Raw genomic sequence first — 16,105 nt, 5'->3', positions numbered from 1 at the left:
GTTTCCTGCTACAAAAGATTTCCTCCACAAAATGTTTCGTGCTACAAAACATTTCCTCCACAAAATGTTTCCTGCTACAAAACATTTCCTCCACAAAATGTTTTCTGCTACAAAACATTTCCTCCACAAAAGGTTTCCTGCTACAAAACATTTCCTCCACAAAAGGTTTCCTTCTACAAAACATTTCCTCCACAAAATGTTTCCTGCTACAAAACATTTCCTCCACAAAATGTTTCCTTCTACAAAACTTTTCCTCCAGGAAATGTTTCCTCTGTGAAATGTTTCCTCCTCGAAATGTTCCCTCCACGAAATGTTTCCTCCACGAAATGTTCCCTCCACGAAATGTTTCCTCCACGAAATGTTCCCTCCACGAAATCTTTCCTCCACGAAATGTTCCCTCCACGAAATGTTTCCTCTGTGAAATGTTTCCTCCACGAAATGTTTCCTCCACGAAATGTTTCCTCTGTGAAATTTTTCCTCCTCGAAATGTTCCCTCCACGAAATGTTTCCTTCACGAAATGTTCCCTCCACGAAATGGTTCCTCCACGAAATGTTCCCTCTACGAAATGGTTCCTCCACGAAATGTTTTCTCCACGAAATTTTTTTTTGATTATTCCAAGATGTTTTCCTGCAGAAAATATGCAAAATTCACATTTGCAGAAAAACCACAATTAAAAGTAATCAGTTTCTAATTCATACTTTATCAGACAAAGCGCTGTGAATCGTACATTAACATCTTTGCATAGAGGGTCACTTAAAACTACGTTTACACTCCCTTTAACTATTTAATTAAAAGACTAGTGGTATCTCTACTCCTAAGTAATCGGATAGATTTGTTTATTTGTTTATCTCCTGCAATCTTGGTTCAGCTGTAAACAATGTTCTTCAACATCAGATTTCTAGGTCTTGCAGTCAACACTGTACATTCTTTCATAGAGATTATAGAGATATTATATATAATATATATATTTATATACAGAGTTACCCATAAAGAATGCGACTTCCGAGACGACTGTTTAAAGTTTATACTGTCTGTTTCCTTATATTTATGATTTTCTGCAATAGCAAATTTGGTTCTTTCTTTTCCAAATTATTTGCCCAATCAATATATAAGATTGTATTCAAGGTAGAAGACCTCATCGAACCTTAGAATCATCAGATTTAAAGAGTTTCTCGTCGTCTTCACAGTCTTATCCTTTGTGGGTTACCCTGTTTATATATAGAACACAGTGATTTCTCAGACTAGAAGGGAATGATTAATTCGTTGTTCTGCAACTTTTAACATATTAAAGGGAGTAGCTGGCTAGACATGGTAGTTGAGCTGAGAGTGCGTATTGTAGAGATTTAAAAAACATCATTTTATACCTGTAAGACAATTGTACAGTGTATAATTGATAATTAAGAGCGCAAAATCTACCTTTAAGATCTCTCTGGTGCTCTCCCCCAGACAGGTTGTGGCGCGACACGGCACAGTCTCTACTGTATACAACTTTCTTCAGCTGCGTAAAAGTCGGGACTGAACTCCAGATTAACTATTTGACCAGTTATAAAAAAGCTTTTTTTTTATAGATATTTGATATATTTATATATATGGTAGAAATTACCCAAATTATCATGGATTATTTGTTCATTAGTATCAACATTTTTGCAATGTTGATTTTAAATTTTTGCATTGATCATATTCTTTTTGCATTGATCATAATCAATTTTTCCTTAAAATCAAGAAAATAGGATCAACTTTTTCGTAAAACAAAATTTTTAAATGCGATTTTTCCCGATTGGAAAATCAACGAATTTTCGTCCAAAATTGTTTCTCTTTCTCTGATGTCTCTATATTTACTCTTATCTGAAATTTAATTAAGTTTGTTTTTGTCAATTCTTCATTTTTTCAACGTCTTCGTCAATTCTTAGCTTTCATATAGTATGTTTACGAAACAAAAAATAAATAATGAATCGTTTTCTTTAAGGGTAAAATTGGACAATAATAAAAACCCTTTAGATGTAAAAAACAATTAAATATTTAATTTAATGTTATAAATATATCTCACTTCTTCATTTTCAAAATTTGCCTTGAAAAAAATAGACCCTTTTAAATTATCAGTTATTTGACTTGAAGTTAGATTTATTATATATTTGATCTAAGCAATAGATTCGTTTTTTGTTTTGTTTCTTCAATAACCTCTCAATTACAAATGTGTTAAACAGCTAGCTGACCCATGCTTATTTTTATATTATATTATTATATTATCATAAATTTATGAATGAGATAAATCACAATTTATCCTTATCATGTCAGGGATGACACGTTTAACTTTTCTGAAAAACGAACTGAGTCCGAATTTAATGAATTTGAGCCGCATCACAAGTCCGCTCAAAACTAGCTTCAATTGAGTGCCGGATTAAATCTTGAAACATTGAATACGAGTTTAAGTGGAACCAACAATATTTGAGCCGTGTCTCAAATTTAAGCCGCTAAATTCTTTAAATTCGGAAATTGATTGTTTGTTTTTGTTTAACGACGTGGGAAAATTGAAAAATAAAATATAGGTTTTAAAAGGATATTTTTTGAATTTAAAAAGCGAAGTCGTATTTTTCAATTTGTAAGCAACAGTACCTTGTTATGGAGTTCGTTGACGACGACCCGTCATTGACGATCGTTAACGACGACCCTTTGGACGTATATGAACTAATTATCGAGTCTTATAGTTCCTGTACGCCTGAGAAATCAGTGTAAAAGATAAATTCCTTGCGACGCGAACGCTCAATTATTCCATATAATTTATAGGAAAGAATCCTTGTAAACTATAAATCTTTATAAAGTCGTCTTCAAATTGAAAAGTTTTAAAAAAGGAATTTGTGTTGGGAATATTTTCTGAATAGTGAAATAAATTCCTAATAATATAGTCTTTTATTTTAAATATCTTTTATGACACATCTGTAATTTGAGAACAGCTGATTTTTGTTTCCATGGAAATTGAATTTCATTCTTTATGACAGCTGTTCACTATGATAGCATTCAAACTTAAAAAGTATCTGTATACGCATCTGTATGACCCTCCATTCACAGATGGCAATTGTCGATTAAAAACAGTATCCATAAAAACTGATAAAGTAATAATTATATTGCAGGGTGTCTATCAATAATTATATTGCAGGGTGTCCATGAATAATTATTTTGCAGGGTGTCCATGAATAATTATATTGCAGGATGAAGGTTTCAATTGGGTACCTTTATGAATAGGGCATGTGCCATCTTTGCTTTAAAGGTCACTTGAAACTACAGTTACAGAGTGTGTTTAAGAAGTAAACCAGATGGCCAATACATTATGGGAAGGGAAGGGATTGAATTAACTGATATCTTTATGTGACCCTCCAATTGATTCCCATTCTAAATTTTACAAAATCTGAGCTGAAAACTTTAGAATGGAATATCCTTAATCCCCATCGGTTAATTAATCTGGAGATTAATAACATGAGGAGAACAAGCATTATTTAATCTCGAGATTAAGAAAAAGAGGAGATCAAGCATTAATCCCGATATCCACCATTCAAAAGTTCCCAGCTCTGATCAAATTTTGTGGGAAGATACCTTCGTTTTTTTTTGTAGCCTGAAAAGTGTTTAAAACAAAGGGTATTAGTTTTGTGAATCTGGCAATCCACTCTATACACTGAGAGGGACTTTACTATTGTCTATTTGGTTTCCATGCATATGTTTTGAGTGGAAGTAGGGTTGATCCAGTGGAAACCAACGTTCGCGCCAAAATGCTTAAAAGTGCACAAATTTGCATTCTTATTCCGCAAATTTTTGCGCCAGAATAGATTTCGCGGAAGCAAGCGTTATACTTTTGGCGAAATAAACAATTTCCGCTGGAAACCCTTATTGGAAGACGATTTTCATAACGTTCTCACAGACAGAATTCAAAATAAATTTTTACTTAAACGGAAAAAATAAATTAAGATTAAATTTATTTTGCAGGGGCTTTGGGTCGAGGGCCGGGCAATTAAATAATGATTGTTAAAGGAAGTGTTTCCGAAAAATGGAAGGGGGGTATAGGCTGATATTGAATTGAATTCGATAATGACCACCACTAATTTTACTTACTGTCTACAAGAAGAAAATGGTTAAACTCGTTCTATACCCAAGAGCGTAGCGTCCATACAAACTGAGGGAGTTGCATTATTCAGGTTGTAATTAATTAATTAAATTTAAATACTACTCATTTAGATATTACAACCTACAATTGTCGAATTCACTTCGATACATTCGTATATAGTTGATATTTTATAATATTTTTCATTTTATGTGATCCGAGTGTTACATTTGTAAAATTTCGAGGATTTTTGATAATATCGATAACATTTTCCGTTAATTCCAAGAATGTTCAAAAATCCAGCGCTAGTCATGAAAATAAGGTTTTAACAAAATATTAAATAAAAAACAAAATAAAAAAAATATTATGATACATTAACTGTATACAAATGCATCGAATTGAATTATTTTAAATTTTATTGAATTATTTACATGAGTGGAATAATGCAACAATTTTTTCCTTGCAACAGATAAAAGTCAAATTAGGAGAGATCTATATCAAATTCAATTATTTCTACATTAACCTATAACCTTAATCCCAGTTTAACCTATAACCTTAATCCACCTTTAGTTTTTTTGCAAACACTTACGAACAAAAAATTTGGGCATAGTAAATAGTAGGTTTAAATAAAGAAATGTAAAAATCTCTATCAACCGAACAAGGGCGGATACAGGGGGGGGGGCGGCAGGACCTTAGCATCCCCCTAAGATTTCAGAATAGCCTCTCAATAGCACTTAAGGAAACGAAAACCTAGTGCAAAACAGAAAAGTAAAAAATATATCGCCTTCGGTGTGTCTTTTGGTTCCTAAATCTGGATTTTTTGTTCCGAAATAAATCTAGCACCCCCCTCACTTAAATCCTGCATCCGCCCCTGCAACTGAAGCAGAATAATGTAGGAAAAGGAACTCCTGCGTATAAGGCTGATCAAATCCCCAAGAGATAATGAGCCTTTTTTCAGAGCAGAGTTGACGTCATGGTGATATTAATTTCAGTATGTTCTTGTAACATATGAATCCTCTGATAGAACAAAGTGTGCAGAAGTGTTTCTTTTTCAACACCCTTTACTTTGATTGTTATCAATAAACTTTTTATTCATAATTGATAAATCCTTGCTTCCTCATATTACAATTTACAGCCAAGCTAGATTATCTTACATGATCTAAATACTTGTGAAGAAATCAAAAGCATAATGTTGTGCTGCGATTGTATAAAAGATTAAATTAGGATTTTCTCTGATCAAGTCAGGATTAAGATTACAGACATAATTAAATTAAAAAGAATTACATGCAGAGAAAGATTTCCAGTATGAGAATTTCATAAAGACCCGTAACAACTTTAAATATATAATAAAATAGAATCGTAGAATAAAATTCGTACAATCTCCATTGAAGTCTCATCATGTGTCGGTAACTCTGTGTTTCACAATCAAATGGTCCCGATCTATTTAAAGAAACGCCCCTGGAATTTCTGGTCTGTTGATGGAATGCCCCTGGATTAAAGACGGAGTCTTAACATTTATGTAGATTTTGATTTAAGAGATTAAAAAAATGGAGAATATAAACAGACTGAAAAAAAATATTTCATAACAAAAATATTAATATTCACAAAACTGCCTAACCCCATTCGTGAAACCCGTGGTTTAAAACTGGTTTTCATAACGATACCCTGTCTTAAGTTTTGGGCTCATGTGTGCTGTGTGACTAAACCCTTTCTCCGGACTAAACCCTTAGAATGAGAAACATATATCCGAGTCGTTTCCTTTTAGTAAAATTGCAATTTAAATAATTTAAAAACGATTTGACTTGATAAATAAATCTGAGGATTGTCACGAGTTTAGTCTATAAAAACAGAAGGACGGGGTCTATACTAAGATTGTACATTGTTATTTTTATTCCTATTGTATTTAAAATATAGTTTAGTTTATTACATTTGAATAAAGATAATCTAGATTGAACGACGGAAACAGATTTCTTGTATTTACTCTGAGCGAATGAAAAGGGTAGAAAGGGATCTGGGTTACAATCAACCCAGCAGAATCATGACAAGGTGATACTAGCTGATAGTATTCTTATATTGAACTCGAGAGTGGGCCGTTTTTTACGTCGCTTTACACTCTGTAAATATTAAAAGAAAGACCGTTTCGTTTTCGGAATTCCAAAACCATAACAATTCTATATAAAAAAGCTAAATATTATGTACCGTTAGTTTTGGCCACCAACTCTGATTTTCTAAACCCTATATCTTTGCTACCCCGTGTAATAGACCTATTTAAAACTATCAATTCTGTAAGTTTAAAATATGAAAAGTGTACACCGCTTAAAGTTAAATAGTTTGATATATAATTTGAGTTTGTGGCAAAGACTCAGTTCCTTACTGAACATATTCTGATTTCTGTGTTGTGATAATGTTTGCAAAGGTTCGTATAATGACGTTAGCCTCTCAGTCTTGTAAAAGCAATCAGCCTCTAAAGGCACACACACGCTTCTTATCCTAGTATACATATGGATATATATTTATTATTATATTATTGATACAGATCAATCAGTTATATTTAATTTACGGAGTAACGTTAAAAGTACAGAACGCTCTGGTTTTGTATGTTGTTTTGAAGACGTAGAAAGTAAATTTCAAAGTGATCCTAATTCCATCGGGTATGTGTAGAATTTGACTGATCATAGTGAAAAGTACATCTGAGCTAGTTAGCTAACTAGCTAGCTAGCTAGCTAGAAAGAAAGAAAGAAAGAAAGAAAGAAAGAAAGAAAGAAAGAAAGAAAGAAAGAAAGAAAGAAAGAAAGAAAGAAAGAAGAAAATGAATAAAAGAGAAGAAATAGAAGATGAAGAGAAGAGAAAGAATGAAGATAGGGATGAAGATTTATATTTTGAAATGGAGTTCCCTGTACAGAATCAGCAGTGGAGGGCGGGAACAATATGCTCCTCCTCCTCCCCGGAGTACGGGTCCAGGTCCACCCTGGACTCCAGAGAGTCACCCAGCAGGGACTCCAGGGAGAACAGCGCAGGTATGGAGTATAGGGAATCAATTCAATTATTCCTTTTTACAAATTTTATGGGACCAGTTTTTTGCTGAAGAATCAACATTTTTTTCTTTCTTTTTTAAATACAGTTTGTTTATTCTTTGAAACCTTGATTTTCAATTCTTGATATCCAATTATAGTTGTGTACTCCTGAATTATAAACATAAACAGGATGGGACTGGGAGGGGGGGGGGGGTCAGAGTAAGGCTTGGAAAAATGTAAAAAATATATTTTTATTTTTGTAAAATATTTTAGCAAGCCCGAACCGTCCATATAACCTATCCTATGTAGTGAGCATTGTAACAAAACCTCCATCTTGCCAGAAGGTTCTCACCAGATCGGCAAAATATATTTGAAAATGATTGCTTGATCCCTGATTTAGGTCCTAGTCGCCCTAACACCCTACTGATACCTAAAAAGAATATGTTTGCTCGTGAGGGCCTCCTATACAGCAGCCTACCCAGAGCAAAGATGAAACCTCCAAAGATTAATTTCCAAAACTTCTCCGTCCCAAGTACTCCGATGGATGTTTGGGAGTTGGAGGAACCGAGCAGAAATCTTCATATCTCCGATTCTTTCTCTTCCGTTGAAGAACTATCTCACAAATCTTTAGCACTTCCAAACAGGTATTCTAAAAAAAGTCAAAGTAAAACATCGATATGATAAGATAAAATTTTTCATTATAAAATTTATTTAAACTCCGGAAAACCCGAGGGAGGGGGGGGGATGCTGTTTGAATCAAAACCAGATCAAAATTCAGCTCTGCATGCAAAAATCAGAGAGAAAACTCATAGTATTAAAGTAGGAAGGCTTCTAAGACCTTTAGGAGGGGAAATATGCGGAAAAAGCGTGGGGGGAATGGTATAAGGAGAGAGGAAAATGCAATATAGAGTCCAGAATTGACTTTACTGTCCCAAAGTTAGTGAGTTTAGACACCCCATATGGACTTATCACAAAGTTGTTGGAAAAATGTCTGAAAAATGTGAGAAAAATAAGGGAAAAATTTATTTTTCCTGCATTTTGTCGTTTGATTCAAAAACTATATCACAATTCCCTGGATTAAACACTAGGGGGGGGGCTGATAATGTCCACCCCTGGATTAAACACTAGGGGGGGGGGGCTGATAATGTCCACCCCTGGATTAAACACCACGAGATTCTTCAATCTTAAATACAACCAAAATAACATTTTGAAACATGCATTTTTTTTTGTTAAAAAAATATCGTTATCCTCTGATATAGGTTTTATAGTCTTACAAAAAAGTTTTTACTTTAAACAATATAACCTATACTTCAAGAAGATAAATTATCTTTTTATTCATCAAGAGATTGGCTAATTTAAAAGTTTTATTGTTTTGATTGTGTTAAAGGAATAATTTAAAAGATGGGCGGATTTTTGGTAATGAAAATTTGGTAACAGCAATTTGGTAAGGTGACAATTTGGTAACGACAATTTGGTAATGACAATTTGGTAAGCTCACAAAAGTGACAATTTGGTAATGACAAATTGGTAACAACAAAAAAGTGACAAATTGGTAATAAAAATTGCATTTCGTTATAATAAGATAGAAATTCGTCCTTCTTCATACCTATACAAAGAAGAATGCAAAATTTTTGCGAAAACTCATCAAAAATGACAAAATTTCGAGAATGTAATTTCGCGAATAAATGTTTGCGAAAATATTTTTGCTAACATATTTCCGGGATTTTTCGCTTCGTTTTCGCTTTATTAATTTTCGCGAAAAAATGCAAAATTTCGCAAATGCGTTTGCTAAATACGAACGAAAATTTTCGCATTTTTTTGATAAACGTTTTGTTTTTGGATACTCTAATCATAAATTTTCGTTCTGAAGAGCTATTGAGGAGAACAAAAAATATTCAAATTTCTCTAAACGTAACCGGATGTTTCTGAAAATTGATTTATTCTTTAATTGCGTGCAAAAGTTTAAATTTTTATTCAAACAAATTAAAAATGTCAATAACAATTTCATATTGAAGAATCATAAATCAATCTTTTAAAAAATATTTATAGTATTGAATAATTACATTAAATTCATTTTAAAGAATCTATAATTATGGCTTCTTGTTTATTTAAACCAAGAGGCTTTATTTAATCAACGATATATTGATTTATTAAAAAAAAGATAAAGTAAATGAGGAAGAAAATTTAATGATTATCTATGTTCTTTTATTTTTTTCACCCTGATTGAAATAAAAGGGGAAATTATTTGTGTGCACCAAATGAATATTTCATATTATTTCATATGAATATTCAAAGGTTGCAGACTCTAACACAAAAATAATCGATGCGAGTTTTGCCAATTACAAATAAGGCTGAAAACATTACTTTACAGTTCTAAAATTTAAATGTCTAGGGCTACATTAAAGTATAAGTAAGTTATTGATATAAAATCAAAGGCCGAGGCGTTGTGACACTTTACAATCGACCCAGTCTTGTAAATAGAAGAAACTTTTCATAGCAGCCTGGATCTAAGTGAGTTATCAGTCTAATACTAACTGAATTTGTTATTTAAAAATAACAGTAAACTACTTAATAAACAGGCAGAAATCATCGATTTATTCAGCAAGATATTTACAAAATATTGAGATGGTTTGAAATTTACAAGAAATTTACAAGATATTGATATGGTTGGAAATTTACAGGAAATTTACAAGATATTGATATGGTTGGAAATTTACAAGAAATTTACAGGATATTGAAATGGTTTGAAATTTACAAGAAATTTACAAGATATTGATATGGTTGGAAATTTACAAGAAATTTACAAGATATCGATATGGTTGAAAATTTACAAGAAATTTACAAGATATCAATATGGTTGGAAATTTACAAGAAATTTACAAGATATCGATATTGTTTGAAATTTACAAGAAATTTACAAGATATCGATATTGTTTGAAATTTACAAGAAATTTACAAGATATTGATATGGTTTGAAATTTACAAGATATTTACAAGATATTGAAATGGTTTGAAATTTACAAGAAATTTACAAGATATTGATATGGTTGGAAATTTACAAGAAATTTACAAGATATCGATATAGTTTGAAATTTACAAGAAATTTACAAGATATTGATATGGTTGGAAAGGGAGCTGAAACTGTAAAATTGTGATTATTAAATCTTTGCAACATGATGTTAAAGTCTTGTAGACCATATTATTCAAACTAGAAAGAAATTGAGTCAAAGCAATAAAATTATTTTTCTTACCCCTTTCCAAACATAGATTTTTCATTCTAACAGTATTTATAGTTTGAAATATATAAGGTCTACTTCACATTGAGCTGCCAGAGATATAGGTATAATAGAATATCAGGGTATGCATGGCAAATACTCAATTCCAAGATCGAAAAGTTTGAAATATTTCAGGTTTTCACAATGTTTAAGGTTGCAAAGATCAAGGGTTTAACAAATCAGTGTTTAAAGTGAAGAGTTAGTTGATTTTAAAAAAATTTGGCCAGTATATAGTATATACATAGATTAAAATGTTAAAATATAAGATATCAATTCATATCTTTATTCCCCAGGTCGAAAAGTAGATTGAGTCTAAACCTTTCTGATTCTAGACCCAGCTCACCAAGCAAATCCAATCGATCAATTTCAAGGTAAACAAGCAGTTTTAACGAAGGAAAATTCTGTTGAGGGACTTAAGGGGGACGAAACTTAAAGAGATCTATTATTTGTATCCTACTCACAACAGCACCATACCTTTAAAGAAAGCGTTCGCGTAAAATGAAAGGGGGAATAGGCTTACGACCAAATTAAGCGCTTTTGATCGCTACTAATCCTTATTCTATCTGTTGCGGCTATAAGGAGAAAATTGTTAATTTCATACTGAAGAACGTAGCGCCCATACAAATTCAAAAAGTTGCAATATTCAACTCGGATCGTAAAATAATCAATTTAATTTCAAACAAATCATTTAGATATTATAACCTTAATAGTCATCGATTATTTTTCGACGCATTTGTATATAGTTGATATTTTATAATATTTTTGATTTTGGTCATTTAAAATAATATTTCGCTGGTGCTGGATTTTCGAAAATTCCTGGAAAATGTGAAAATGTCGTCTTCATTATTAAAAATTCTCTAACAGGAATGAAAGGTTTCAAAATGCAACTATCACATAAATTTTTTTTTTGACTTTAAAATAAATAAAAAATACCCCCTTTATTTTTTCGCGAATACTCCCTTTAAAACCTTTGTCTGAATCTAGTAGCTGTCGTTGAAATATCAAGTGACCTTGTCAGATTCACATCGGTCCCTTAAAACCTTTATTTGATTTATAACTTGGAAGATATTGTCGTTTAACTAGCTTGAAAGTGTTTAATTCCGACAATTTTTTCTATTGTCTGTAAAGCAGAAATACGCAAGTCATTTTATGGAAAACCACAATTGAAAAAAGTACATTTTTAGAAGGAAGATGTGAGATATCTAAAGCATTCTTCATCATATAAAGTTTTAAGGGGTAGCTTTGTTTATAATCTTCATGACAGAAACAATTTTAAGAACTGACGAGGGTCAACACCTAGACCGAAATATATTTTCAATAAAATGTGGAACTAACATCTGTTTTTTCCCTCTCTATATTACTATAAATGGATAGTTACAATGTTTTCGTCTGTACAGAATCCAGGATATCCTTTTTTTTCTATCTGAAAAGTGTGCTAACGTATAAGTTCAATTTTTGATGTTTAAATTTTTTAAAGAATATTTTCTCAGAATCATTTTTTTCATTCCTATTTTTTCACTTGAATATTTGGATAATTTCAGTCATTTTTTAATGCAATATTCTTATGCAGGGTTAAAGGATTAAAAAAAAGATGAAAATCTGTAACTGCTGAAAGTGAGAGGACGCTAAATTATATAATCTTAAGTGAGTCTTTAAAACATTTTCGAATGAAAAAAGGCATTATAATAAAAAATCGAACTTTAGAAATCCCAATTGTTGGGAAAATACAAGTTGTTGAATACACCTCACTGTAGTTCTATTCAATATTTTTCATTCATTAAATATTCGGTCTTTTATTCTATACTTCCTTGTAATGGTTCTGAAGAATCAATAAAAATATAGAATTTACTCTCCATCCAACGATGGCAATGCAAGGGAGCCCTTTAATTAAACCTTTGTCAGATCAATAATATGAAAGATGTTGTCGTTTTTAAAAATGTTTGATTCTAATCATTTTTGTGTTTTCCTTCAGTAGAAATGCGCAAGTCACTTTTGTAGCAAAACCACAATTGTAAAAACTAAATTTACAAGGTTTTAAGGGTACCGATGTGATTCGGCATTGCCATCTTTGCATGGAGGGACACTTGAAATTACGCTTATACTCCCTTTAAAAAGTTTTTATTTAGGTTCCTACGGTCCTCGTTTACTAAACTATGGGGGCGGAGAACCCCTGAACCTGAACCTCTCTCTCTGCCTTGTCTGACCTCCTATCCTCCGCCCTCCGCCTCCTACGAGTACTCCCCGGGGTCGGAGCTAGACGAGGCGGACTTTCCCGCCACACCTCTTACAGAGCATATTGTCCAGCAGTCGATGGCAAAAGGTAAAGTCGTTTTTTTCTTCATTAACTTCTAAAGGAATTGAGTCTTTCTATATCCTATATCTTTGCAACTTGATTTAATATTTTAATATTTCAAACTCAGAATTTTTTGAGGCAAGAAGAGTGTACCAATAAAACGAAGAGTGTACCAATTCTGTATTGAACCTTCTTACCGACAGTTCTCAAAGTGTCTACGCAGTCTTTATTTATATTATTAAACACGTTCATAATAAAAACAAAGCACTACGCGGTTCTATTCTTCTACTCAATTGTTGTGCTTTGATTTTCCCGAATTTCTCTCTGGGTGTCTGCGACCAATAAAAAAAGGCTGACTAGCAGAAAACACGGAGAAATTGCTGTTCTATTCATTTTATAAAGTGTTCATTCTTGGAAGTGGATCGATACTGCCCGTGAGGTTACAAATCAACACATTAACATTACTTAATTTATATAATATTTTACATTTATATCTATATCTGACATCCCTTCTGTTATAGACCTAACTAAGCTAAACAACAACTAAGAATATTGGGATACCTTCCTCAATTTACTAGAAAATTTCAAAAAGATCATTAAAAGATTTATTTTTCATTTTTTCAAGTATCAGACCGTTTATTTGGCTCATGAGAGTTCCTACAAAAAATACTATGAAATTAAACTAACAATTTGTTTTTGTCACCGGAGCTGGAAACTTTAGAATGGGGGATATAGAGATCCACTCTTTTTCTTAATCTCGAGACTAACCTAATCTTGTACTTGTATCCTGAAATGTGCATAATCAATTCAACCAATCAGAGTAGCGTATCAAAAACCGGGAAATTTGAAATTTTGCGCGCCATTTAGGATTAATATACAGAAACGGGAGTGACTTTCTAACTTTAAAAGACCGGTTTTTTAAAATTTTTCTACTAAATCCAAAAAAAAAGAGTAGATTAAGCAAGAAATTAAAAGTGTCCATATTGGATATTCGGATTAAGCAGTCGGGATTAAAGGTATCCATTCTAAAGTTTCCAGCTCAGAAAACATTGCCAAGTCTGACGTTGAAAAATAGCTCTATAACCTAAAAACTTTAGAAGAATGATATGATATCATACTCAGATAAAAACACACCCAGAAATTTATAAATGCTAAAAAAGATATCTTAGAAACTAACATATTGCGAAAAAAGGATCTGTTTTTCTTTTTTAAAGCCAAGAAAAATCAAGTATGATCCAATTTAAGAAAGTTTTATGCTAAGAAATTGATTTGTTGCAACAAACTCAAATTTTCTACTCCCTATATCTTCGCAACCTGATGGTGTAAACCTTTGGCATTTCAATATTTGATTTTTTGCTCTAGCAGAATATTCATAGTTTGAAATATCTAAGGTCTATATATTACGAAATTGGGTTGTTAAACCTATTTTAAAAATGTAAATTCGATAAGTTTGGTTTTATTACATTTTGCAACATTTTTACTTTGCCCAAATATCTATTAAATCTATTTTTCGTTTTAACAAATCTTTTAGGCAAACTTAACGAAAATCAGATGTGTTAAATATTTCAAGTCAAACACTATTGGTATTGAAACTATTTGTAAGGATATTCAATCAAATTATGGTATTAACGAAATCTAGCAATCTTCAAAAAACTTCCTGCTCGCAAAACTACCTAAGGTTAACCTATTAGCCTACCAAAGTTAAAAATAATACTTTACTTATTTATTGAATACAATTTGGTGGTTACGACAAAATAGAAAAGCTAAAAAGTACTTAATACACTAAAACTAAATAGATACCTTTCATGAACATAATAATAATAATAAAGTAAAAAGGCCAAGAATTCAAGAAGGGGGGAAGGCAAGGAGGAGGAAACTCAAGATTTAAAATAAAATAACTGTTTACCCTAGAATTCGAATGAGCTATCCTTAATTTTCCGGCTGCTCTGGCGTTCGGACTAAAAACCATTTCACACATTGCCTTGGCGGTGGTCGAAGGGGCCTTTATATAGGGTTTGAAAGGGGGTTATGTCTTCAATGTCGGAACTAGCCTCACTTTCACTAGTACTAGTGTCCTCATCCTCTGATGGCGGGGGAAGAGGCTGAAATAAAAAAGATATATAAATTTAGAAATATATATCTATCTATATATATATATATATAGATATAGATATATACAACACTATAGCTTGATCTCGATATCCACTGTGAGCGTTTCTTCATTTCAGTTATTCCTCGCCTGATCAACCCTCTCTTCAATCCTTGGCTGTTACGATTACCATGCGGGAATTTGAATAAAGATTAAATTAATCTGCAGATTAACAAAAAATCGATATCCACAATACAATAGTTCCTAGCTGAGATACTAATAGACTTATCTATATCATAAAAAATATATCTATAAGCTTTATGAAATATGACACTAATCATTGAATAGATATTGCAAAATCGATCATAATCAGATATTCACTTCTTATTATGCTAATATAATAATAAAATCAAACATTTATTCGGTGGAAAAACTGGTTTTTCGGAAAATTTTATAAAAATTATTTTCAAAAAGTAATAAAGTAATACTTTTAAAAAAGTAATATTTTTACATTTAATTTCCAAGAAATAAGGTTTAGAAAAGATAAAAAAAAATGTTTAAATTAAAATCACGATAACATGATTTAGATCCAAATTTGGGTTAAAACGTTTTTAATAAATTATGAAAGCAATGAAATTATTTTCTCAAATGTAGGACTACAAAAAAAAGTATAGACAAGATTAAGTGCGGTTAAACCAATCCCAATGAGGTTGCAACATTTGATCTAAATTTTAAAAATTATTTTATTTTATTTTATTTTATATCAGTCTGGATAATTGTGATAAACTAACCTACTTATTTTCATACTTCCTTGATTTTGACAAAGCATGTTGATTGTTGATCGTTTTTAAATCACTCATATCGTGAAATGGGTCTGGTTTATCTGCACGGTTGCCGTGTCTCATGCTTATTGGACTTTTTAAAGTTATAATTTAACTCTGAAAGTCGTCTTCCTAGTTCAGAGTATTCTGGTTATCACTGCCGTTATCTCAATGCAGTTGTTTCTTGACTTGTTATTAAGGTTTTCAACGACTGCAGAGGTGTTTCACGACAAACTAAAAATAAGATTGAAATCTTGTAAGTTTGATTCATATCTTCTCTTATTGGAAAACTATCGGGATAAAACAAATTGTTTTGAATTTCTAATATCTAACTATGTAAACTTTCTTTTCTCATACTTGTGCGTAAAATCAAAACTAGAGGAGTTACAAGGTCACAAAGCCTAACCAGTATATTCCAAAACTAGAGGAGTTTCAAGGTCACAAAGCCTAACCAGTATATTCCAAAACTAGAGGAGTTACAAGGTTACAAAGCCTAACCAGTATATTCCAAAACTAGAGGAG

At 31.8% G+C, this 16,105-nt stretch overlaps 1 protein-coding gene across 1 annotated transcript in view; it reads left to right on the top strand.

Moving 5' to 3' along the window:
- Window positions 1–6,900: 6,900 nt before the first annotated feature.
- Window positions 6,901–16,105, top strand: part of LOC111707439 (mastermind-like domain-containing protein 1) — a 20,097-nt gene continuing 10,892 nt past the window's right edge. Inside the window, exons 1-4 of the mRNA XM_023480552.1 lie at window positions 6,901–7,108; window positions 7,506–7,749; window positions 10,674–10,751; window positions 12,507–12,700. Coding sequence (XP_023336320.1) covers window positions 6,901–7,108; window positions 7,506–7,749; window positions 10,674–10,751; window positions 12,507–12,700 — 724 coding nt within the window. The remainder of the gene's footprint in view (window positions 7,109–7,505; window positions 7,750–10,673; window positions 10,752–12,506; window positions 12,701–16,105) is intronic.

Source organism: Eurytemora carolleeae, unplaced genomic scaffold, assembly GCF_000591075.1.
Source record: "Eurytemora carolleeae unplaced genomic scaffold, Eaff_2.0 scaffold791, whole genome shotgun sequence".
NCBI classification, from domain to species: domain Eukaryota; kingdom Metazoa; phylum Arthropoda; class Copepoda; order Calanoida; family Temoridae; genus Eurytemora; species Eurytemora carolleeae.
The sequence above is the reverse complement of the archived record's forward strand: the minus strand, read 5'-3'. Positions and strand labels throughout refer to the sequence as shown.